The sequence below is a fragment of the Zootermopsis nevadensis genome, unplaced genomic scaffold (assembly GCF_977971745.1).
Source record: "Zootermopsis nevadensis isolate Lab colony 2312 unplaced genomic scaffold, Znev_1.0 Znev_ptg000020l, whole genome shotgun sequence".
NCBI lineage: Eukaryota > Metazoa > Arthropoda > Insecta > Blattodea > Termopsidae > Zootermopsis > Zootermopsis nevadensis.
This window is the reverse complement of record NW_028259152.1, coordinates 15,562,490-15,588,885: the sequence shown is the minus strand read 5'-3', so window position 1 is coordinate 15,588,885 and position 26,396 is coordinate 15,562,490. Positions and strand designations below refer to the sequence as shown.

Here is a 26,396-nt window from a genome sequence, read left to right as displayed (position 1 = left end):
AATTTCCCAGGTTTTACTTTTTTTGTGATTTCAACTACTCTTCTCTCAGCACTGAATAGTTTGACCAGTCTGTTTCCACCTTGCAAGCATCATTTTAGCTCTCAATGTGTGTTTAATTTCAAGTCAGCTGTTATTATTACTTAATCTGTAACATGAGTCTTACTGTGCAATGCAGTTCTTTTCAGTATCCACGTTTGTTAAGGAATGATAGTAACATAAAAGTAGGGGAAAACTATATCCTTAGAAGAAAAACTCAACATATTACAGGACATTGATAAACATTTTTCACATTTCCTTGATGAAACAACTTGGATTATCAGTATCAACTCTGAAAATGACGGTCAAAAACATGTCGCTGAAAAAATGCAAATCAGCGTGAAAGATACCAAATTCATTTTTGAAGAAGTAAAAACATTGCTTATTCTGTGCATAAACTTTCACAGTGTTTGACAAATTATTTTAACTTGCATCAAGATACTGTATATTTTTAGTTTCTGAGAATTATATGTCACCCTCAGTGGACTAGTGGTTAGTGTGCTTGCCACTGGACCCAAGGTTCACGGGTTCAAACCTGGCCAAGGTCAATGGACTTTCAAGGGTGATAAAAATCTATAGCACAACTTCCTTCGGAGGGCAGTCCCATGTCGTAGATTTATGGCATGTAAAAGAATCTTACAAGCATGAATGAGGTATTTCGTAAGCAAAATTCGGCAGCCAGTTCTCACCCATGTCTCTCCTAATTCTATACTAGATTACTCTAGCAGACAAAAATCAGGACTGAGTAGAAATTGTTCAGAGGCAGTGGGCCTGTTACTCATTACTCACAAATGCACAGTTCAAAGATCAAGAAAACTCCGAATGGAGAATGGTTGTAGAGCCAAGGAAGAAGAGAATTACATAACAGAAAAGTGTTCATAAACTGCTTAGTAATTTATGTACTTTATTGGTTGAGGTTTCCAATTAAGGTCAAAGTGAAGGCAAACACTAAGCTTATTAATTTTCATTTCCCAAAATTTTCATCCCCACAGTGTACACCATTTTTCATCAATCCCCCTCAAACTGTAAATATGGGGATAATATGTATTTCAGTTCTTCCCTGCTAATCATTATTCCACAAATGCTCTACATAAATCCATCAATCATTAGGATGCTGGGACAATGGGCCTATTTGAGGCAGCAATGCCAAGGGAGTCAGTCTCATCCCACTCCTATCGAAATGAACACTAATATTTACATTTGACAATAATTTGTTCATGATGAATGTTCTTTATTATGCATTTCTTGCACAAAATGCATAGCAAGAACTCATTATGGGCTGATCATGTCTGTCCGTAAAATAGTTCGTCATGTCTCATGAATACACCAAACAAAATACTTTGAATTACCTGTTTTTTTTTCTCCCCTTCATCAGTTTCAATAATCAGGATTCTACTGTACCATACTAGAAAAGTATGCACTTCACATAGAACTGAAGTGCAAGTTAGGTGCACTTGCTTTATATCTGTATGTAAGGAGTACCTGTTCCTGCTTTTCTTTGGTTGCACCAGTTATGTCCGAATTCCATCCCAGATGATTATATGGCTGCTGAGAACCAGGAAGACTTCCACTTACTGCTGTGCTTCCCGACGTTTTACTGCTGGATTTCTCACCGCTTCCTGCCACACCCTGTGCTCCGGACACTTCAAACAGATCAATACATCCAATCAAATTGAAACAATAAATAAGAATTAATATGTAGGATTTGAGGTTTTCACAGCGGTGAGTCTGAAGATTGCTGTCTTCTGGGTTATTTCGCAATGTAATCTGGTAGATCTACCAGACTACATGGCGCAATAACTCAGAAGGAAAAAGTGTAAAAAAAAAATAATAAGGATTACACATTTTCATTTCATTTATGGCCCATATGCATAGATTCAATGTCGTCTTCCTCCCTTTGAGCTACCATGTGTCATAATGAAACTGAAGGTTCCTAAAGCTAAGACTAATTAAAATCATATTACAAGTAAACACTGATGGACTCACAGCACTCCATGCCATCTGGCTTCAGGCTCTGTCTAGGTGGCTGTTTGTCCATCCCCTGGAACCACTGCGTGCTTGTCAGAGTTGGCTTCCACGTCACTTTGGTTGGTGGGAACAAGTCATCTTGGAACAGATCGCTCTGCACAATGTAAGAAACTCTACTTTAACCACCACAGTTCAACTCAAAACGGCCCACAGGTAAAAACAAAACTCAATATAAATTATATCTGTTGTCATCCTGACACAAGAACATCACTCAAAGGTAGGGATGCTGCACACAGAACATGGTGCCTCTTCATGTGGCCCCTTTAACACATTATTAAGTAACTTCTAGGGCTGATCCTAGGAAACAGAAAATTGGGGGCAACTGTGGTGTTAACAAGTCATTAGAATCAGGTCGCTAAGTCCCCTCAATGTATTAATTAGATAGCAGTCAATTACACCAAATGAGTATGAAACTATTCATGAAAACATGAAAATCAACAGATATTAATTACTCTACATGAGCTACCTATTTTGTGGAGGGGAAATTCACTTATCAACTCTCCAAAATAATTGAAGTATTTAGTGTTGACACTATCAGCAAACTTTTCACCAGAACATGTGTGAGCTCAACACCGTCCCAAAATTTAGGGTTGCAATGTATTTTTCAAGTATCAGAAGTTTACATTGTGTTTAGTAAAGTTTCATGCCAACTGTATTATATGTAAAACTTTTCCCAATGTGCACTGTTGATGCAATTAATTTGCTTCAGCTTGTTTTCAGATAGAATTGTGACAACAGACTTATCACTGAAACTATTTTGAAAACAAATGAAAATGTTATTATAATATGTATCATGTTTTTCCTGTCATTTGCTCCATGAAGATGCATCAGTTACTGTTCTCGTTCCAAGTGGCCATGCTGTAGAAATTATTGATTTCTTGGCTGAGAATTTTAAAATCAGGTTCAAAGACTTTTATAGCCATACTACAAATGTACAAATCTTTGAAAACCAATTCTCTGTAATGGCCAGTGATGCTGCTCTTCTGTCCATGACGGTGGGCATTTCATTACAATTTCACATTTACAAATCTCTGGATGTGCCTTTCCAGGGATCACATCCCAGTTGTGCAGCTGCTTACTAATTGAACTGTTACACTCCCTACTTTCCAACATTTATCCTTTACATTAAATTACCTTAATTCTTGGTACAGTAAACGAGAGTGGTTCGATAGTGTTGTTTGTCAGTCGCAAAGCCCGAGCAAACTCAACATTGCTGACATCACAAACACTCTTTGGAAGGAATGATAGCCCTTGGTGCAGCGAGTTACAGCGATGATGGCTTAGAGGACAAAGGTATGGCGCTTCTTCCGTCACTTCAAATGCATAAATAGTAGAGTCACCCTATAAGAAGAAGCACGCAACAAACAGGTAAGTGTATGCCACACCCAAAAATGTGGCTGCTGTAGGCATAAACTAAATTCTTCAATGAAATTATCATGATCATTTCTTCATTGAATATGTAAAACAGCATCCATGTTACAAATTTATCATTTACTTTCTACAAGTGTATTAAGATCAGCAAGTTTTACCTTCATTACAAACAATGGATATCAGTGATTTATACATACCTTTCCTGTAAGGAACAGGGTAGAACTGTCTTCATCATAGAAAGGCATGAGGATTGCTGGAGAAACATCCAATCCTACTGTATTTAAAGGCACGCTTAAACTATCTGCCTTGAATATCTGAATCTGCCTTTCTGAAACCCTGCACAACAGAAATTAACAACACAATTCTAATAAAAGTGTATTCATCCTAGACTTAGTTTCAATCACAAAAACAATGCCTTCTTCTCTGTTCCACCTGTGTCTGAAAATATAGACAGAAAAAAAGAAGTTTGCACATTAACGATTCCCAAACGGACTTTGAAAAATTAATTCCTTCATCTTTCTTTAGGCAAGAGTCTCTCTGCTAATGACAATCAACATTCTAAGTTAGACTTTTACCAAAGCACAAGAATCAACACATTACTTTTGCACTTTAGCCACTTATACCACTTATCAAACAGACAAGTAAAGAAGAATAAGGCCAAGACACTGAGATCAGAAAATCACATCCAGTGTCTACAACACAACAAGCAAAATTCAATCTCAGCCATAGGTATGTTCATGTGTGATCAGTACGGCCCAGAAATAATTTCACACAGCACATTCCTCCAAAAGCTGGTGAGTGTTCAGCCGGTCAAGAAATTTCCCTGTCTTTTACAGAACCAAAAGATTCATTACCACGCCAAAAGAGCCTGCCACTAAACACTACACTCAGCCAGATGAATGCAGTCCACACACCCAAGATTTATTTATTTAAATCCCCCCATTTAGTCAGGCGGCCAGAATATTTTGGCATTTAAATTCTTCAAATGGCAGAAAATCATTAAATAAACTGTAGTCTGTTCACACAATTTTCCCCATATCAGAGTTTCAAAACAATCAGCCTGATGACACAGGTTCCATTTTCCAATCTGGCCCCATTTTTTAACTCTTTAAAATACTGAAAAACAGAATAAAGTGGCAGAAACTTTTCAATACACTGTACCATAGCTTCAGAATGGCATTTCCTCTGTCACAACTGCAGATGCCCAAATGGTCAAAGTCTTGTAACAGCTGTTTATATTATTAAGACATCTTTGGCGGTGTAGTAATATAGCCATTTCACCGGTCCTTGCTGATTTCAACAGGGATATATAAGTCTGGTAATCTGTAGAGGAAAAATGGCCTAACCAATGCAGATTTATTTCATGTTTGTACCAGTTTGGTTCTGAGAAACTGATTTCAAGCACAGAGGAAATTTCCAGGCCCAAAGCATTGTGTTTCTGCCTGTAAACAGACCCAAGTATCAGTGAAATAGTTATTCATGCATGACAACCAATATACAGGAAGATATTATCATTTTTAATTTATTTCTTCTATGTAAACAACACCGCCACGGTGGTCTAGCGGTTAGAGCGCTGGCCTTGTAATCCTGGGGTCTCGGGTTCGATTCCCGGCGGTGCCCGAATTTATAACTTGTGTTGGGCAAGGCCGTGGTCTAGGCAACACGGAGTTTTCCTCCGGGGGCTTCCCCGGTTTCTCCGTGGCATCCCAACAATTACTCCATTCACACACAGAAGAAGGCAATGGCAAACCACTTCTGGATCATCTGCCAAGAACGTATATGAACAGGTCCCAGTCCGAGAAAACGATGGATGGATCCTGTTCATATGGACCTGTCATCAGACAGAACACTAATAATAAAAAAAAATGTAAACAACCCAGGCATTTCATGAGAGTATAAACTATGAAATGAGTTAGTTTTAAGAACTGGCATCTGAAGCACAGTTCACCATTGTTCCTTCCCAGTGAAAGATGGCTTCAAAGAGGAGACTTCAAGATGAAGACACAGCACAGAAACTGATTTTAGACTGACTCAGATGCCCACATATCTTAAGATGACACTTCTGATCAAAGTGGCAGTGAAACTGAAGAGGACAACAGGACAGACAAAGGCTACAGAGGCTCGGCTGACACTGCACAATCACAAACTTCTGCACCTGTGATATACAAGTGGGTTGAGCCAAATTAAGCCCCTCACACAAAGAAAGATTCATCAACACTCAGCAACTTCATGCTCTTTGTTCTTGAAATCATGCAACTGTTGCTGGAAAAGACAAACAGATATTATCATCAATTCTTAGACACGCTTGATGACGGGAACTCTGCCCTGCCTGAAGTGACTATACAAGAAACGTACTATTTTTTCTACTGTTCTTCAGATGGCTCATGACCAAAGAGACAGACTGAAAGACTACTGGTCCACACTAGAAAAGTTCTTTACAGCCTTTTACGGACACACAACAAAATGAGACAGAGTGTTTCATAAACAGAGATTTCTCCATTTTAGTTACAACATAATTGAAAATTAAGACAGGTTGTGAAAAATGAGAACTATTTTTGATATACTCGATGATGTATATGCAAAATAATACATTAGCAATCAATGAAATCATTGCATGGTTTAAAGGGAGAGTCATTTTCAAACAGTATATACTGAAGAAACATAAAAGGTTTGGAACAAAAATATACAAGCTACATGCCTCTAATGGATAAACACATAACATGTGACATAAGACACAAGAAATACTGGCCCTCAGAAGGAAGATAAGTTAGGCGGCAAGTGTGTTCTGCAAAAAACAGACAAATGCAGACAAAATTCAGATGTTCAAAATGTAATATGGGGTTATGTGATGATCCCTGCTTCAGAGGGTATCACACACAACTTGAAGACTGTCCAACACTATGCTCAAAAAAGTGGAATACAAAATGCATGTGCTGTAATTATACTACTACTTGCAATGATCGCCCTGATGATGGAGGTAGAAAGACCTCTGAAACGTCAGCAAACTTCTACCACACTACACAGCACAACAGCCCAGAAGACAGCCATCTTCAGTTTTTCAGAGTTTTAATTGTTCTAAAATCTCTTCCTGTTCTCATGGTGTAATCGTATCAAGTTTTGTGCAGATCAGTTTTATCCATTTTCAAGCTACAAGCAAACATGCACACATACCCACAATTTAAAATTTCAATTTTATACATGAGTTACTGATAATTTTTCAATTGATGGAATAAGGTGGTTTAGAGGGTGTGGCTTTTATGAAAGGGACGAGATAAGGTAATGCTTTTCTAAATTATTTTTAGATATTTCTGGCCCATTTTTACATGTGGTAGAACAAAGACAGAATGACTGCTTGGACAAAACAAAAAATACTTTGAGATTTTAAAAAATTCACAGGGATTTTTGTAAGTAAACACACCCCTTAAAGTGGATGATTGTAATACAGATAAATTTCTGACAATCTTAAAAGCCAATGAAGTCACATCAGAGACATATATATCTTATTTTACAAGTATATAATATTTTTAACAATGTCACAACGTAATAGGACAACAGTAGCCTCTTACACTTACATGTTATGAGATACATATGTTGCTTTCAGCCTTTAAAGTTTAAAATATATTTAATACTAACATAACATCTACACCTAGGTCTCTCAGTTATTCCCTTCCCTAAAAGTATTCAAATAGAACGCCACATGCATTTCTCATCTCCCTTTTCTTTCATTCATTGTCCTGAACTTGATCACAATAATGTTTGGTAAAGAGTACAAATTATGAAGCACCTCATTATACACAAGTCTGAAAGTTTGTGACGATGGTGTGTTGTTGAAACAAATTGTTTTCTGGACATTATCCATCGTCCAAGATAAATCAATAAAAACCATGACGTTTCAGAGATGGGATTCTAGCTCCATCTTCAGGTAGACCTACTCTGTTGGGCCCAATCAATAGAGCTAATCCCTATCTCCGGACAATTTGCTTCACCTCATTATGCAATTTTCTCCATCATCCAGTTACTTTCTGTTCCTAAAGTCCAAATATTCTCCACAGCAATTTGTTCTAAAACAGCCTCAATTTTTTTTCCCACGTGGTGAGAGACCAGAACCACAAAATATTCTAATAAAATATCAGTAGCATAAGTAGAAACAAAAAACAACTTACTTATCAAATCCTGTAACGACAATGAAGCGCCCTTCAAGGGCCCAAACAACCCGAGCCCCTCGCGATCCTATTGGTCCCCTGCCTTCTCGGACTGCTTGACTCTTTGAACGAGGTTTGTACACACGCAATTTGCTGTCTTTGCTTACAGTGGCACAGTATGCTCCACAAGGGCTCCATGCAAAGCTGAACATCTGAAAAGAAGAGAGGGGAAATATCTTTGTTTAGTATGTTAGTATGACTCTTGTATAGCATTAATGAGTACAAAGAGTCCTGTCTCATCAGCATTAAAATGTAAAAGCATGAACACTCAACACAGAATTTTAGGTGTTTTAAATTTAAAAATATGATTAACATTTATTCAATTTATTTAATAATAATGTATCACTCCAGAGCTTCTGTACCATCAAATAAAAATTAGCAGGATGATTATGAATTTTAAAGTGTTATACAAGTACCTAATCACTTTATTTTAAGATGTGTCAATTTCCTACAGTTAATTTCATTTTAATTTAATCCCAATGAAAATGTTAGCAATGCAATTAATGAATCCCTCTGCCCAGGCCAAAACATGATTTTCCCAGCTGCATGTTCGCCCCCTACGTGTTTACATGGGATTTTTTTTATTTATTTAGTGTTCTGTCTGATGACAGGTCCATATGAACAGGATCCTTCCATCCTTTCCTCGGACTGGGACCTGTTCATATACGTTCTTGGCAGATGATCCAGAAGTGGTTTGCCATTGCCTTCTTCTGTGTGTGAATGGAGTAATTGTTGGGATGCCACGGAGAAACCGGGGAAGCCCCCGGAGGAAAACTCCGTGTTGCCTAGACCACGGCCTTGCCCAACACAAGTTATAAATTAAACTAAAATAAAATTAACTGAATTATCCAGTGATGACTGAATGATAAACTGGAAGGGAAACAAGTGGAAGTCATTATTGTAAAGATACTATCATGGTATTCATTAGGAAGGACTACATGAAAACCATAAAGAACCTATCAGGATAACCAGTGCCCCAAGCAAGTTTTTTAACTAATTACTTCCTGAATGCATTTCACAAGTATTACCATTGTGACAACCCATGCAGGAGTACCAATCATTCAGCACATATAAAAACAGCATCTTCCAAAAATAAAACAAGTCGTCTAAAGGATTCTGACGATGGTCGATTACTCTTAAAATTATTCATTGTCTGGACTTTTTCTCTTCATTTTAAACAAGGGTGATGGAAAAATTCCATACAATGAATAATTTAAGTGTAAAACAAGAGAACTATCACTGAAACAAACCTGTCTGTTTACTTATGAGCATAAACAAACCTGATCAGTGTGTCCTTGCAGCACAATTCTCTCTGTATGAGTCGCTAAGTCCCAGATACGTATTGTCATATCATAAGACCCTGATGCCAACACATCTTCTGCAAGTGGGTGGAATTTGATAAAGTAGATCTTCTCAGAGTGTCCAGCAAGGACTGCATGAGGCTCATTTGTTGGTTCCGCAAGGCCCTCTTTCGGGATCAACCAGAGGCGAATTGTCCCATCATCACACGCTGCAGCATAACAAGAACTCAACACAGTTCGGTCAAATAGATTAAAACATCATGTGATAGACCAAAGTAAACAGCCATATTTCTTTAAAGCCCATCAAATGAAACCTTCATAATAAAGTTATTTCTGTTACAGGAGAGCCATGCTATGGAGGGAAGATCTATAGGCACTGCAATGCAAATATTCTCATAATGGCAATGCATGGATCACATATTGTATGACTTGTTTTGTCAAAAAAGGTGGGAGTGTGGGTTATGAACAGTAATTATGTAACATCCAGTGTTAGGAGCAGCAAGAATGGATCCAGCACTGCAATTAATACTGGACCAATTGCAAGCAATGAAGCCTAATGTATGTGCCAAGCAGGAGGCAAAGAGAAATGACAGAAGTAATGGCCAACAAGGAATTAAAAATTACATATTAAATTTTGTATAGGGAGGTTAAAAATACATTTTTCATACAAGTATAGATTTGTTTATACCAGGCCAACATAACCCCTAAATTAATGGAAGTTCAAATAAAAAATTTCATCAATTTTCTCAGAAAATGACTCATTAGCCCTTCCAAAATATCTGAGTGTAAGTGTGGATTTTTACTGCACAAACTCTCACTAGTTAAGTCAATTACATTTCTTTTTTCCCCCATAATGCACCAAAGAAATCTTCTGATGACTGAAAACACTTCCACATACCACTGTACATAATTTTTAAATGGGAATGTTCAATGCGGGTGACAATATGCTTACGATTTAAATCTATATCACAAATAACATAAAGGATGAGCACAAAAGAACTTTACACTTTCAAAATGATACTGAAAACAAATTTAGCATACTTAGAACTTCACACCTACAACAGTTGATAGAAAAACTCTTAAAGTTTTGTAAACACCTCACAGACTCGATATGTGCTCCACACAGCAGTTGTCAAGACAATAATCCAACTCACCCCAAACTCTATGCAGAGTCCCTAGTGATGGAAGCTATGGCAGTTGTGAATCACTGTCTCAACTCTGACAAAAGATTTTGGCAGAGACAAGACAAACACTTTGTCATTTATGTAGCCTCATAAGAAGTCATGCAGAGTTAAGTATGGTGATCTTGTTGGCCCTCTGAACCACAAGATTTCACTGGATCCTGCACAACCAATCCATTACTGAAGTCTGTGTGATTTTATAAATAAATTCTGATGCAGGATTTTAGACACAGATGTCTGTGGTAGCTGCAACTCATGACTCACTTGACATGTTGATTTTGTGGGCTGCATTGGAAGCAAATCCGAACAAGGTCCACAGCAGAATCACACACAGAGGGACAACCAAGACTCTTGCTTTTGCAAATGCACCCTTTATGCTCGAATTTCTTGTACCAGGCATAACTCTATGGTTGGAAGGGTGGTTTCATGTTAAATTGTGTGTGAAATGCACAATGCACAGCTGTTACAGACCCTTTCTTCGCTAACTGCAGAACACAACAACTCCTCTGTCTAGGGGTAGCCATTTTCAAATCTAGCTGTATCTAGCAGAGGTGTACAACAACAACAAAAACCACCCAGTTATTTGAAACAAAACTTTGAGAGTTTTTCCATTGACTGGTGTGAGTGTGAAGTTTTAAGCATGCCACATTTGTTTTCTGCGTCATTTTTAAAGTTAAAGTTCTTTTGCACTCATCCTGTATTTAAACATGTTAGTGATAATAAGATTTGTAGGCTACTATTTTACTGCACAAGGCAAGACAACAGATACCCATTTCCTGCAAAATCCACTGATAATTTACAAGTGTGTAAGAAAGCATTAAGAACCACTGCATTATTAAACCACTGTTCCTCACCAACAGCTAGTCTCTTGCAGTTAAAAGGATCCCATGCAAAGTCCATGATGTTAGTTCCATGAACTAATGTTGGTATGACTCCATCTGGAAGCTTGCCAGTCTTGCTAAGTTCAAACACTGCAATCTTGCCACCTGGTCCACTCAGTGGCACCGCAACTCTTTCATGGTTCGCTGAAAATCAATGCTGTCTTTAAAAACGTTTACTGGCCTAAAAAATATCCAAATATAAAAAAATCTAAATATCTGCTCTCTTGTATTTTACTTTCATAGGTATTTTCCTGTTCTCAGTACTTATGTCATACTATTCTGAAGTCATACTTAATTTTCTGTGTCTGAAATCACATATGGAAATATTCTTGTCCAAAGGTATTCATGGCTGATGTTCACTGTGCAACTTCAGCTTTTAGGGATAAGCCACACTGAATATTGAGAATTATTCAATGTTCCTGCTAACATTGCGGTTGCTATCTCATCTTCACGGTGGATGTGTAGTGCTTGGGCATTTTTATAAGCTTCATATAAGGCAGATAGTACAGTACACTACTGTAATCTTGAGGCTTACAAGGAATGCAGGAAGTCCGAAGCATTAAAGGCAGACGCTATCTTTCTTCCTTCCTCCTTCACCCCACTTCCTCACCCTGCAAGTCTCAAGATTACAGTCGCGGACTATACATGGTTAGCAGTTGCCTGGCGGAACTAAACCCGGATACAAAAGACTTACAACTATCAACGAAAAACTAGGGGTTTACATGATCTAGTGTTCCTGAAGCAAGGCCTACATAAGCCGGATGAGCCATCACATCTCCAACAAAATTTAGATTATAATTACTTTCCAAAACGTTAAAATATTTTTACTTGAGGACATTATAATATTCTGAATATTGCTGGAAAGAAACATAATGTGTCAAACACCTGATTAATCCATTGACGAATAAAGTCTAAAAAAAAGCTAGAAACACTGCCACAGTGAATTTCTTGCCTCTCACAACAAAATCCCATCACCTACCTCACTTTTGTACTTGTCAAAGATTTAAGAGGGCACTTAAAGTAATAATTACCATGGAAACCATCACATTCTCCAGATATCTGCCTGCTGACATTCCGGATATTTTCAATGTGCATTGACTTGTGAAATGGCGTCCCCTTCAGGTGTCGGAATTTGGACACGCGACCTACATACAAATAAACACAGGGCAAAAGTCACACACATAACACCTTACTCATGGTATAATGATAATTTTCATCTATTGCTGCTTTACAGAATGTCCCATGAAATGTTAAACAAACTTTAGATGATTATTCATTGGCTTACTTTGAGTTAAAAATATTACTCTAACATGGGTCAAAATCTCAACCACTGCAGTTATATGATAAATATATTCCCATCATCCATCAACCATTGTGTCCTCAACCATATCTTTTGAGCACCTGCTACATTTATCTTTAAATTAACATTCATTACCTGCCACAGTTCAGAGTCAATAATGAACAGCTTCTAAGTATTTGAATATGCATCAAGCTGCCATTTCTAACTCTAGTCCATATACTCCATCGTCGCCATGTCAGAGAGCACACACTCACCACTCAGTACTTATTCTGTGTTCAATCATCAAGTAAAGAAGGTTGTTTGTTCTATGTCTGGTTGTTTATGTGAAGAAATCCTCACATTGTGATCAACGATGAAAACACAGTTTACAAATAAAGAGTAAGCAGACATTAATTTCGTGTACAAATTTTAAGACAAGAAGTTGAAGAGTATGTGCATCAGTTTCCCAACCATTGCCACCCAAGCAGAGAAGCATTCAGGAACACATACCAGCAGCTGTGAGACTCAAGATCATTCATCACAGGTACCAGGAAGCATGGCATACAACACGTTCATGACCAAGAAGAGATACTGTAAAGAGGGACATTTTAATCCAAAGCAGTGTTTTTCGAACTGCACATCAAATGCACACATCTCGATCGCAGAAATGGCAAACTTTAAATCAGGAAGGTCTGCATCCAAACCGCTGCAAACATGTGCATCTGGTTATAAAATACGTCAGAAAATGAAGTGGTAAGTCTGAAGAACTTTAAGCTTGAGCAACAACTGGTCTAAATTGTCTGCTTGTATAATAACTTACCAAACACAGTTGAAGTCCTCTTGGGTGTTGGAGTTGTGACTGGTTCGGGCTTCTTGTCCTGTGACTTTCCAGCAGCTGTCTGCTCCTGTGACTGCTGTCGCTGTATGGCAACAGGTGACCTCTTATTTGCCACTTCATCCACTGCACAGGTTTTGGAATTCTTAAACGAGTCCTGCCTTCGTAAAGGAGTTGGTGACAAAGTAGGACTTCTCTTATCAGCTGCTCCTGCTTCTTGAACAGATGAAGACCTGTTCTCATACATGCGACGCCGTTCTGCTATACTGGAACGCTGTACTGATGCACGTTCAAAATCTTCAAGTTTATCATCTACATCATCAAATTTCAATGCATCTGCTGGAAGTTGTAGATCTTGTTCGTTTGCCACCGAGCTAATTCTTTTCTCATAAAATTTCCTCCGTTCGGCAGTACTGGGAGTTTTAGGTTTCCTGTGTGATGTAGGAGAAGACAGTGGCAAGTCTTCTAAACTTCCACTGTTTGGCTGTGCATCTCTCCCTGAGACATCTTCACTATGTAACCCTACTCCACTTTTATTCTCTTCTTCAAACAGACCTACGCTATCTTTACATGGAGAAGATGGAATATTATCAATTGTTTTCTTACATTTGTCATCCAAACATTCTTCCCCTTTATCCTGAAAATCATTTTCAACACAATATGGACTCTGGTTTATGCCATTATTTTCGTTGTCTATTGTGTGCCAACTGTTTCCATGCCTGTTAGGCAAGACCCCATTCATGGCTTCATGACCTGGTGCTACTGGGACAGAGAAGACCTTTTCAAATGAGAATTCCGTTGTTGCCTTAATGTCATCTTCTCCACTTCCAGAACTGAAGTTGAGTTTAGGAGGTGTAAAAGGTTTTGGTCCGAGTCTAGGCTGCTAGAACAAACCCAAAACTTGTTGAGAAAATGAATCAACACAGCAAAACTACAACAAAGCCATAACATCTACTTCATTCATAGTGCAATGTAAGTTACTTAATGGTATACTATCAATTGGAGTGGTTATTTGGCATCACACAATACGAGAAGATGATTACAAAACTGGAAATGAAGTAAAGTGATTACAGGTTATAGAAAAGTACCACAGAGGACAACAGTCAGGACAGGAGGCATCCCGGCCAACATACAAATCAGGCTCCTTCCAAATTCAAGACAGAAGTGTGTTTGAGCCAATTTACGCAGTCAATATCCACTGTCATACATACATACTACATTTTCAGTTTACTCTATTGCAACATTCAATGACTGGTTAACATTATACTGCCCAAATTGGTGTCAGTTTAGAGTCAGATCTAACACAGTAGTACTCTTTGTATATTAGACTTTTACGCTGCACAACAGTGCAGTACTTGAAGAATCACAGGTCACACCCAACCACTGGCACCAAAATTGGGGGGGGGGGGGGGGGTGTATATAACAATAATAGTATTAACATGTCAGATTAAATACAACCTCATCACCTAATTACCTGGCATAAATATACCTCAGACAGTGGAAAGCATATATGTATGTTTCATGTCAGATTAAAAGAAAATTCCTTTAACTTCCTAAAATTAATTTCCTTGCCATTTTGAATAAATATCACACAAATCAACAGCCTGAAAAAGAAAATATAATCATAAAAGTCAGACTTCAGACAGAAAGCACATAAAGAACAGAAAGATCAGTTAAGAAAGAAAAGTGCACATTCATCATTACAGCATACAAGAGCATTCATCAAAACTTTTTAGAGATATTTGAAAATCAGATGAATCAAATATAATACTTATGAACAAAACAAGGCTGTGTTGTTGGTCTGATTTGTAGAGAAAATTTCACTGTGTTTAATTTTTAGAATCAAAGGTACAACAGAGAGATAAGTTGATTCACCTCCACCTAGCACCACAATCTAGACTGCACCTCTGTGCTGTTTATATGCAGTTATCATACGATAAATGGCAAATTGGTTTGTGGCAAGTTTCCCATCTCTTCTTCATTCTACTACCAGTTTAATGTAAAGTCTATTTATTAATTTTGTGGTGAAATTTAAAGCAAAATTGCATTAAAAGATATAAAACTGAAACTTCCGTCCATATACCCAAGTACTGCTAAAATAAATGACAAGTTACATGGAAGTTAAGTAAATTTATTAAAGAATGCTGAGGAACTTCCATTTGAAATTGAATTTATATTCCCACATGGCAAAAAAACATATATACATATATACGAGGGTCGCTCATTAAATAATGCCCCACATTTTTTTTCTCAGCCAATAATGAAGATAGAAAAGTGTACTTTTACATGCTTGAGATTTGATGTTTCTCGCGTTCGTGTACGGAGTTTCAAATGATTCCAACCAATGGCGGAGCTGTAGTGAACTGTTAAAATGGCGTCTGTGAACGACTCTCGTTACAAGCAACGAGCTGTAATTGAATTCTTTTTTGCTGAAAAAGAAACTGTGGTGAACATTCATAAATGTTTGTGTGCTGTGTATGGAAGCTGTGCAGTCGATAGGAGCACCGTTGGTCGCTGGGCTAAGAGAGTTAAAGCTTCAGGAAGTGAAGAAACCGAGCTCCATGATCTGCCGCGCTCTGGGCGTCCTGCCACAGCCACCACTCCAGACATGTTGAACCGCGCGGATGCCATTATTCGTGAGGATCGGCGCGTCACAACTCGACAATTGGCCCAACAGCTTTCAGTCAGCAATGGAAGTGTAATTGCAATTATCCGGGCTCTTGCATATTCGAAGGTGTGCGCAAGATGGGTTCCACGAAGTCTCACAGCAGACCACAGGATTCAAAGGAAAACAATTTCTTCTGAATTGTTGGAAGCGTTTTGATGCTGAGGGATCATTACAGGTGACGAAACCTGGATACACCACTTTGAGCCGGAGACAAAAAGGCAGTCAATGGAGTGGCATCACCCTCAATCACCGAGAAAGAAGAAATTCAAGTCAACTCCCTCCGCCGGAAAAGTCATGATGACTGTCTTTTGGGACAGTGATGGGTTCATTCTTGTGGATGTAATGCCAAGAGGTGCGAGACGCGTACATTGGGACCCTGAAACCCTCAAGAAGCGTTTCCGACGAGCTCGGCCTCACAAGCATCCAGCAGAAATTTTGCTCCTGCACGACAATGCACGCCCTCACACAAGTCCGAGAACCCGGGAAGAAATCACCAAATTGGGTTGGACGGTGCTGCCCCATCCACCCTCCGACTTTCATCTCTTTGGGCCACTCAAAGATGCTATCCGCGGAACAAGATTTGAAGATGACGAGAGCGTGATTCAAGCAGTGAGGACATGGCTACGTGCACAGGACAAGAGCTGGTACCGGCAAGGCATGCACGCACTTGTTCCACGATGGCGTAAAGCCGTACAAGTTGATGGGGACTATGTGGAAAAATAGTATGTGTAAGGGAAACATTGATTTATATTGTCACTAAATTTCAGCCATCTTGAATAAATATATTCTGAGGAAAAAAATGTGGGGCATTACTTAATGAGCGACCCTCGTATTAAAGAAATGTATAATTACGAACTGATATTGATATAAAATTATTTATACCAACATAAAGTTTCATCTCTTTCCAGTACCTACATTTCTGAAACCATCATAGGTTGAATTACTTTACCTGAAGAAGTACTGAACTAAAGTTGTGCAACTTTAATTTATGCTGCTACTACAAGGTCCGACAATCAGTTGACTGAAATACATTCTTAGTGATGTTGAAAAAAAATGGGAATAACATTTAGATAATATTGAGAGGAAATGATGACAAGAACATTGTATTTTGTGTCAGTTAAGCCACTTCAAGAATGAAGAAAAATTGTTACAAACAACATATGATTCAACCATCTGACATTCCACAAATTGATACAAATGTAAAAATGTAAATGAAATGGGGAGAAATTATCACTGATTGATTGCACAGAAGGCAGCAGAAGAAATGAACATAGTAAATGAGAGACCGATTCCGACCAAACATCTGAACATGACAAAATCTGTGACAAAATGGCACCACAAACTCACAATGGGAAAAAATGAGAAAGGAGATTCTCAAACCTTTTTTACAAGACTGCTGGAAGAACCGGACCTTTCAGAGAAAACTGCGGGATGTCATTAGACTCAGGTCATCGAGTACAATCCACAGAAACAAAATTGCCAAATCTTGAATGGAAAAGTCTACAGCCTCTGAGATTGGAAAAAGTATGAATGCTGAAACCATGTTAATTTACCTTTTCAGTAATAAAATAATTTACAGGCACACAATCTTCAAAGGATCAAATCATTTGTTGGACAACTGAATTTTGCATGATGACAATAAATTATCACATATAACACATTAGGTAAAGCATGTTTTTGGAGAGAAAGTAAATACCAGCATCAGAATATCCACTGTACTTGCCTAATTTGGCTACATGTGACTTCATGTTCTACAAACTAAAAATGTCCTTTAAGGGGCCTTATTTTGAATCACCTGAAGACAATGAAAAATAATGTGTAGGCAGTATAGAACAATCCCAAATGGAATGTTAATGACCTCAAATTAGATAACACTTCCGAATCACCTATATAAATTTATAATACTCTGCACTGACATACAAATACTTTCAAGTACACCATGATGGCAGCATGGCTAGATTATATTAAATTTTAATTTGTGATCAATACACACATTCAAAATGATGAAACTTGAGTAGAAGATGAAACCTTCTCTCAATAAACTATTCCAAAAATACATGTTTTTCCAGTATTTTCCTCCTGAAAAAAAGTCTGGTTCTTGGTGAAGAAACAAATACAATGTTAGTAACTTTCTTCTTTTATATCATTATAGTGGTTCAACCCATATCCTCATTTTAATTTAGGTGTGTTTGATCATGCCACTTCATTTCTATGTTTATTAGTTCAGTAATCTGGAAAGTAATAATTCAAAACATTCCATATTGGTATATTCTTATCAACATTTAAGCCAGGCATGTGCCTAAATGAAAATGTGGTCCCTCAGTGCCTAACTTTGTCCACGTACTGTTGTCAGAGACTATAACCTCATAATTACAGCTAACTGAAGCTCTGTTGGCCATGTGACAAATTGTTCACATTCATGTCAGTATGACTACATTCACTCTCAAAAATGTCACTACAATTATTATCTTCCAATAGTTAACACAATACAGCTTCTTCACTCTCATGCATCCCTCTGTTATGCCCCGCCAAAATGTTGACTAGCAAAGTACAGCTTTCAATCACTAAGCAACACAGAACTGTAAGGTTTAATATAACTACATGCTTGACTGGTTAAAGAAATGACTTATTACTCAACAGGTATGTTTCATCACGCTGAGAGTCCCAAAACAATATTTTAGAAACACAAAGAGCAAAGCTATTCATAATGTAATTATTGCAATTTGCATCTTTCATTACAATCACATTGTACACAACAAAATTTAAAAGCTTCCCCTAGTTGCCAATCACTCAAAAAGGTTGGCAAACCCTTATACAGACTAAATATAAACAACATACGAAACAGTGGTCAATTCCACTACTGCAAGCTTTTATATTAAGCTGTATCAAAAACTGAAGTCCATCAAAGGCAGAATTACAACTTTCTACTTCAGTTCCATGTATTTTATTCAAAGGCACAGCAATGAGGGACAATAACTAGCTTTTCTACCTGAATTCAACTTTTACATCATGCACTACTGGTAGGTTTTAAAGCATACTCTACCCAACATGAAAATATTTCAATTAATATTGATCATAAATTACTGTCACTCCTGAATCACATCCTTACTCCACGTTCATAATTTCTTGGCATTTATCTCGATTCATTGTGCCATGTTTGAGAACACTGCTTATCACTTCTATCATACATTATTAAATTCTATTCCACCACACCTGCAAAGATCATTCCTAATGATGTAACATAAGCAGTTCAGTATTATTTGTTCCACTTATTTAAAATAACACGAAAAAAAGCAGCTGATTATAGAGTACATCTAAATTACATGCACCCACTCTTATAGAAGGGAAAGTAAGAAATAAATGAAAACTTTACCCTAAAAGCATTGCTGCCTGCACTCAATAAGATGGCAGACATAAGCAATATGAATCTTCCCTCATTTGCATCTACTTGTTTTTCATTGTCTTCAAGTACTGATAAAACTGTCACGCACAAAGTCATTCCTCACTGACAGTATGAACGAAAGAACAGCAACAATCTGGGACCTTATTTCTGACATCAGAGGGTGTGGAAACTAGTGAAATATATGGAAGAGCCAGACAAAAGGTTATGAAAGGCTGGAAAAAAGTGTTGCTAATTAAACATATCCTGAGCAACTACAGACTGCAACATTTTGAAAATAAGGATCAGACTGATTACTATACCTATGACAACTGAAGAATCAGCACCAAAAAAACTGCATCTCAAATAAGCATCATTTACGGAAAAAATGACTAAGGCTGACTTATGGCCCAACTATAAAATGTTATTAGCATCGCATCAAGAAACCTATGGTTCACTTGACCAAATGCACTAAAGCGCAAGAAACGAAAAACATACATCAAACTACTGTGGAATTATCTTGTCAAAACTTAACAATAAAATTTCCCTTAAAATTTACTTCAGTTCATATAAACTAAACACTATAAATGTTGGCAGCACAAATATCTCTAAAACTGTTTGATGACAATTCTACAATTTACACTAACAACTGGTTTCAAATAAATGCTAACCTTGTAGCCACCTGTAATAGGCATGGCAGGGTTCACTGAAGTTACAGGAGGAATAACAGAGGTACTAATGGTTCGTGGCTTAGGTTTTGGTGGTGCCACTACCACATCTTCCATCTCTGACAGGGAACCAGTACGTGATGACCGTGGAAATGGCTTCGGTGGTATTATCTGGTGATTCTCACTACTCCCATTCTGCTGGTGACTCTTTGTCAAATCATTATTATGATGAAGACCATTCTCGTCGCTGCTTCGTTCACCACCCTTTTCCTTTTTATGATCTATAACCATATGCTCTTCTTCCTTAAGGTTCATTGTAGTTTGGATTTTTGGTGCCATCTGCTGGGTAACGCTCATGCCTGTATATGGATTACGTTGAAGATGCTTTCGCATCTCAGAAAGCGATCCTCTGTGGACCTAAAGATGTGAAATTAAGTGAACTCATGTATCACACCCATAGAATTTTGATTCTTCAATGAAACATTTGTTATTTCACTCATTTAAGATGACTTGTTTGAGATATGACATACAATGATACACAGTTCAGGATCATTTCAAATATTAATCAGTGCCCATATACTGATTCAAAAACTTCTACCTAATTCAAACAAGTCACCAAGTTTGATGTAACAGGCTATAAACTAATTATGAAGTATGAAGGCTTATTGCTGACTTCCCATTCATTTGCATTACTCTTATAATGCTAACATCACACACATGAAGCCCTGCCTAGTTCAGCAAAATGCACTGACGCAGTAATACACTGTAGAAGAACATGTGACCAATAATGTGAATACAAGAAACCTCAAATAAGTTAAACAATGTGCATTGTCTAAAGTACATTTACATTATACAACACTCTGGAACTTGGTTCCAATCCTGTCTTCAGGTTACCATTATCTTAATCTTCTTCATCTTCTTAAAAAAAAATTCACTTCATGTGGGTTGTGCTATCATGATATTGACAGATATTTCTTCTTTTTATTTTTGACCATAGTGACAATGCTGCTATTCTGAGTTCACAGGAAGTGACAATTCTCTTATGATTAAAGTATAAATCTGTATGATATAGAATATCAGACCTATTTTTTATAACTGTTAAATACTTAAAGATATGTATGATTTAAGGTTTTCACAGCGGTGAGTATGAAGATTTCTGTCTTCTGGATTGTTGCGCTGTGTAGTCTGGTCGATGTTTACCAACGTTTCAGAGGTCATACTGCCTCCATCATCAGGGCGATGAGTATGAAGATTTCTGTCTTCTGGGTTGTTGCGCTGTGTAGTCTGGTCGATGTTTACCAACGTTTCTGAGGTCATACTGCCTCCGTCATCAGGGCAATGATTCATCGCCCTGATGACAGAGTCAGTATGACCTCTGAAACGTTGGTAAACATCGACCAGACTACACAGCGCAACAACCCAGAAGACAGAAATCTTCATACTTAAAGATATTTAGACAAGTTTGGTCCAAACAATGCTACCATAATGAATCAGACAGTTAATAACTTTCATATTTGTCTGTACACTTCTAGTCAAGATTTGCTTTACACCTAGATTCTGTACAAGCATATTTATGACAAAAACTGACCCCAGTAGACAAAAGTAGAAAATACTTCAGAAGTAAAGTCTATCACACATGCAGAAATACCTAGATATCTCACTACATTTCCTTTTAAAATAAAAAGTATATTTTTTTATAAGAATAAGCACAAAATTGTTTAATTGACTACAGTTTCCTCATTAATAAGTATTCAAAACAAGTATACAAGTCAGTATAAGCAAATGTTTACCATTCAGCATTCAAGCAGCACAATCTAACTATTCAACTATCAAATCCAACTAAATGATGAAACTACAAAATTAAAGAAAACTTGTAATTACCAATATTAACAAGACAAAATTATTTCTTAAAAGGAAGTTACAGAGCATTCAAATTTAAATACAGCACTCATTATTACACACTCCGAATAAACACAAGCCAATCCTGTAAAATGCGTCATTAAAGCCAAAAGCATAACTAAGATTCATTTTAGTCTGAAATGTGTAAATGTTTATCCTGGGGTGAAAGGTCATATAACTCACCTGGATAAAAACTTTAAAACCATACAATTCACCTATATAAAACTGATAACTCTCTGGTAATAAAATATAAAAACTCAATATCACTATACCAAAAACCACACCATTGGACACGATCCTAGGTCAGGTGTATCTACCTCCCACCTTACAGCCTTATTTTTCCAATACCAATCTTAGTACTAGCCTTCCTCTCGCTTTTTGGTCTTCAAAGATATTTTCCATATCTGAAGTACATACAATATTAAGACAAATTTCTGTTTATGTGCAGCTATAATGCCTCAATTAGTATGGTGACAGGCTAGATTGGATTTATTATTATTTATTTAGTGTTCTGTCTGACGACAGGTCCATATGAACAGGATCCTTCCATCCTTTTCTCGGACTGGGACCTGTTCATATACGTTCTTGGCAGATCCAGAAGTGGTTTGCCATTGCCTTCTTCTGTGTGTGAATGGAGTAATTGTTGGGATGCCACGGAGAAACCGGGGAAGCCCCCGGAGGAAAACTCCGTGTTGCCTAGACCACGGCCTTGCCCAACACAAGTTATAAATTCGGGCACAGCCGGGAATCGAACCCGAGACCTCAGGATTACAAGACCAGCGTTCTAACCGCTAGACCCATGGATAATTCCTACCAAAAACATTAGATTCCTTCAAATTCAGAATGACTCTAGGCCTCATTTAACCTACAAATGCATAGCAGGGAATATTTCCTTGGGGTAAAGATACCCAGATCATGAAGCTCTTCACTTACCTCTATCTAATCCTGAGGTTGAAAATATGTGGACATCTTGTAAATTTAGATTGTACATGCCTTACAATAATTATGAGTATTAAGCATTTTATTAAGTACTCAAAATTAACTAACATAATTTGTATGCATTTTCACACATTCCCTGCCCATCTCACCTTCCTTGATTTTATCACCTTAATATGTGACAAAGAGAACAAATTATGAAGTTCTTTTCACTCACTAGTAATTTCCTCTCTTGTATGCCAATATATTCTCCTAATCATGGTAAAATACATTCAAAATGTCCAACCATAACCTTGAGCTACACTTCCATACTTTATTAGAAGGCATATGTTATTCCACTAACATGAGTTTCTTCTAACCATTTTTTTAAAATATGAAAACCACCATCTGATTAAACCACAATTATCAACAAGTACTGCAAGTACACATCATTTGCATGATACAGTTTACATTTTTCTGTTCAGTCAGTGTGATAAACTCTGCATTGCATGCGCATTATAGTAATACCCTCGCAACGTTGAAGTTCACAATGCAGGCACAGACGACGGAACCACGGCTCACCATAGACCAACAACAGAAACCTCAACTTAGGCCAGTGGACATTAAGCCGAGTAACTCAATTTATTTAATGCACCAACTCACGTGCAATTAAACATTCAGTGTGGTATTATATGAAGTATGGTTTCATGAAGTCCGACCTTTTTATACTCAGTGCTTTATAACAAACCACTGTCTTATGAATTGTATGATTTTAATAGAGAGACTAATGAATTAATGTTTTTTGCCACTGACAATGACCTCACGAGGTCAAAATGTGTTTGGTACTAAGAGTTTTTCAAAGTGTAAACAGTTTTGTTTGTATTCATGATTTTATATATTTTAGATAAATATTCAACAAGGTTTTAAAAAAAATTATTACCATACTGAGGCCCAAAATTTAAAATGGAAACACACTACACAGCTTGCAAATGTGATTCTGATGAAGAAACACATTCCCTTTGAAGTCCTAAAAATCACATACACCTACATCCCATACTAAATCACATATTTTCTTTCAGACTATGGCTTTACTTCACTGCTAACAGAACAACAAATAAAAGATTATGAAATTCTCAGTTTTCATGGAATGGCAATGGAAAACTAGTATATTCAATCTCTAACAAAACCTTAATTAAAATTAATATTCAACGTACTTAAAAGAATATCTGTTAATAGTAACACTTAATAACAAGCACAACTAAATCAAACAGCTTAAACGCAGTTCATAAGCAGCAAAAAAACTACGAGACAATTAGATGCCACATAGCTTCATACAGCCCAAACACATTTTCTCTACAACCAATAATAATTAAATTGAGTAACGTTCTTAAGATTGGGAATACCAGCAAGTCAACTTCTATATCAATAAAAAATGGAATGTTTTACTTAGCCACAATCATGGCTGATATATATATATATATATATATATATATATATATATATATATATATATATATATATACACACGCACGCACACGCACGCACGCGCACGCATGTGTGTGTGAGACTAGCTCAATAAAAGAAAGAAATACAGAAGCTAGATCAACATAAAACTGAAATTGTGGGTATGTTGACTAGTTTGAGAACGGATAAACTGATTTGCACCAAACTTTGCATATATCTTGAGACCAGAAAAGTCAAAACTCTGAAAAAGTGTCCATAGTTTGAGTCCGAGTGAAGGTGTTTCCTACAGCTCAGAAACTAAGCATGGTACAAGAACAGTGTCAATACCAACATTGTTTGTTTCAAAGAGAACATAACAGAAACAAAGGCCATAACACCAAGAAACTGTCCTGGGTTCAATTACTGAAGAAGATGGTTTCAGTAGCTTAGAAACTTAGCATAACAGAACATCACAAAGAACAAAATGTTTGTTATGGTAAGATTACAGGAACTAAGATAAAAAACACAAAAACCAGGATAACTGTGACAGCTGCACCTTGTAATAATAAATTTAGATCATTCATCTTCTGTCTGCTATATATCCTAACCTCTGGAGCTATACAGCGTGACAAAGACATGATGACAGCTGGAAGGAATAATCAACAATGAATAATAAAGTTTCTTAGCACAATATCAATATATCAACCAAGACTCTGCAAGGTGCCATATTACCTGTCTGAATAAAGCAATAAATAAATATGTGTTGTACAATTTCACAATCACCTAATATTTCTAAAAATACAACTCCTCGGATATTTATTCTCCCCCAACAAAAAACGACAACAACAATACTTTAAGTAGAGCACGAGATTGAACTTCCATTCCTTTGAGTCTGTGTACAGAGCCAAACTGCTGGAACAACAGTGGGACACTAATTACCTTGATGAAAAAATAGGCAACAGAAGTATAGATTTTGTGAAAGGTGTGATATCAGAGATGTCTTTAAATTTCTTTCGATATTTCTGTCTCATTTTGACATTACAGGGCAATAACAAAATAATGGCTGCTTTAAGAAAACTATAAATATTACATATGTTTGAAAATTTCAAGAGTTGTTAGTAAGCAAACTCATTCTATAAAGTTGTCTAGACAAATACAAATTAATCTCTAACAATCTAAAAAGCCAACATAAGCATTTTAAACACACAAAGTACTGTTTTTTGAGAATATACAAAACTTTTAATAATATCATGACAAAGTAGGACAATACAGCCCCGCTCAACCAACTACAAATACAAATCATGGGAAATGGATTCCCCATTCAGCTGACAAAAGTTATCACGTTTAATGGCAATCACACTTTTGAGAGCACTGCATCCATACACAGCATCCACAAACTCACAAACATACAGAAATAAAAGAAGGCAGCAAATGAAAAGAAATAAATAGACCATGAAAGAGAAATTAATAATATCTATTAACAAAGACGCATGCACTATGAATTATAACAACAAACAAAAATTACTTGTTTAAAGTTGCATTGCTTCTACACCAAACCATGAAAAGCAAATTTAATTTGAGTGCAGATCTTACCAGCCAGTAATTTTGCTAACTAGTAAACATTTTCAAATGTAGTTTCAACAAAATAACTAATCAGGAGTAATAAAAATTAACTACTTAATTTCAAACACTGCAGCTTTGCTACAATACTAAAGAAAATTAATGCCTGATTAGTCCTACACATCACAAATAAGATAAGCCAACAGCAAATTTTTATCCTGTTAGCATATATGTGACCACTTATATGAATTAACAGAAGATAGAAGAAATCAAAATATTTCCAATTTTCAGTCACAATCACATGACTTATAAAATAATGACAGCAAAAAATAAATTGTATTAAAAATATATTAAAATTAGCCGTCAATCACAATATAAGATAATTAAAACATTAAAATATCATTTTTCGTTCCTTATCGAGTACTCGATTTACATGTGGAACATTTACGACATGTTTCGGCTATCAATAGTGCCATCATCAGGTGTTATGTTATAAACTTTTTAACAGAATTACTGAATTTTACTGATTTTTTAATGATTTTTAGTTTTCATTTTTCTTATCATTATATGAAAACTAAAAATCATTAAAAAATCAGTAAAATTCAGTAATTCTGTTAAAAAGTTTATAACATAACACCTGATGATGGCACTATTGATAGCCGAAACATGTCGTAAATGTTCCACATGTAAATCGAGTACTCGATAAGGAACGAAAAATGATATTTTAATCTTTTATCTTATATTGTGATT

General features: G+C 36.7%; 1 protein-coding gene across 4 annotated transcripts in view; it reads right to left on the bottom strand.

Annotated features, from left to right (window-relative positions):
- The window catches only part of pod1 (coronin), a 43,983-nt gene that overhangs the window by 7,953 nt on the left and 9,634 nt on the right, over positions 1-26,396 (bottom strand). Inside the window, exons 8-17 of one of the 4 annotated variants that reach the window (XM_022076524.2) lie at positions 19,833-20,246; positions 13,100-13,997; positions 12,032-12,145; positions 10,974-11,144; positions 8,918-9,147; positions 7,599-7,789; positions 3,633-3,771; positions 3,199-3,405; positions 2,023-2,158; positions 1,519-1,679 (exon numbers count right to left, since the gene is read on the bottom strand). In XM_022076524.2, coding sequence (XP_021932216.2) covers positions 1,519-1,679; positions 2,023-2,158; positions 3,199-3,405; positions 3,633-3,771; positions 7,599-7,789; positions 8,918-9,147; positions 10,974-11,144; positions 12,032-12,145; positions 13,100-13,997; positions 19,833-20,246 — 2,661 coding nt within the window. The remainder of the gene's footprint in view (positions 1-1,518; positions 1,680-2,022; positions 2,159-3,198; positions 3,406-3,632; positions 3,772-7,598; positions 7,790-8,917; positions 9,148-10,973; positions 11,145-12,031; positions 12,146-13,099; positions 13,998-19,832; positions 20,247-26,396) is intronic. The other 3 variants (XM_087351949.1, XM_087351950.1, XM_087351951.1) reach the window with 3 other exon arrangements.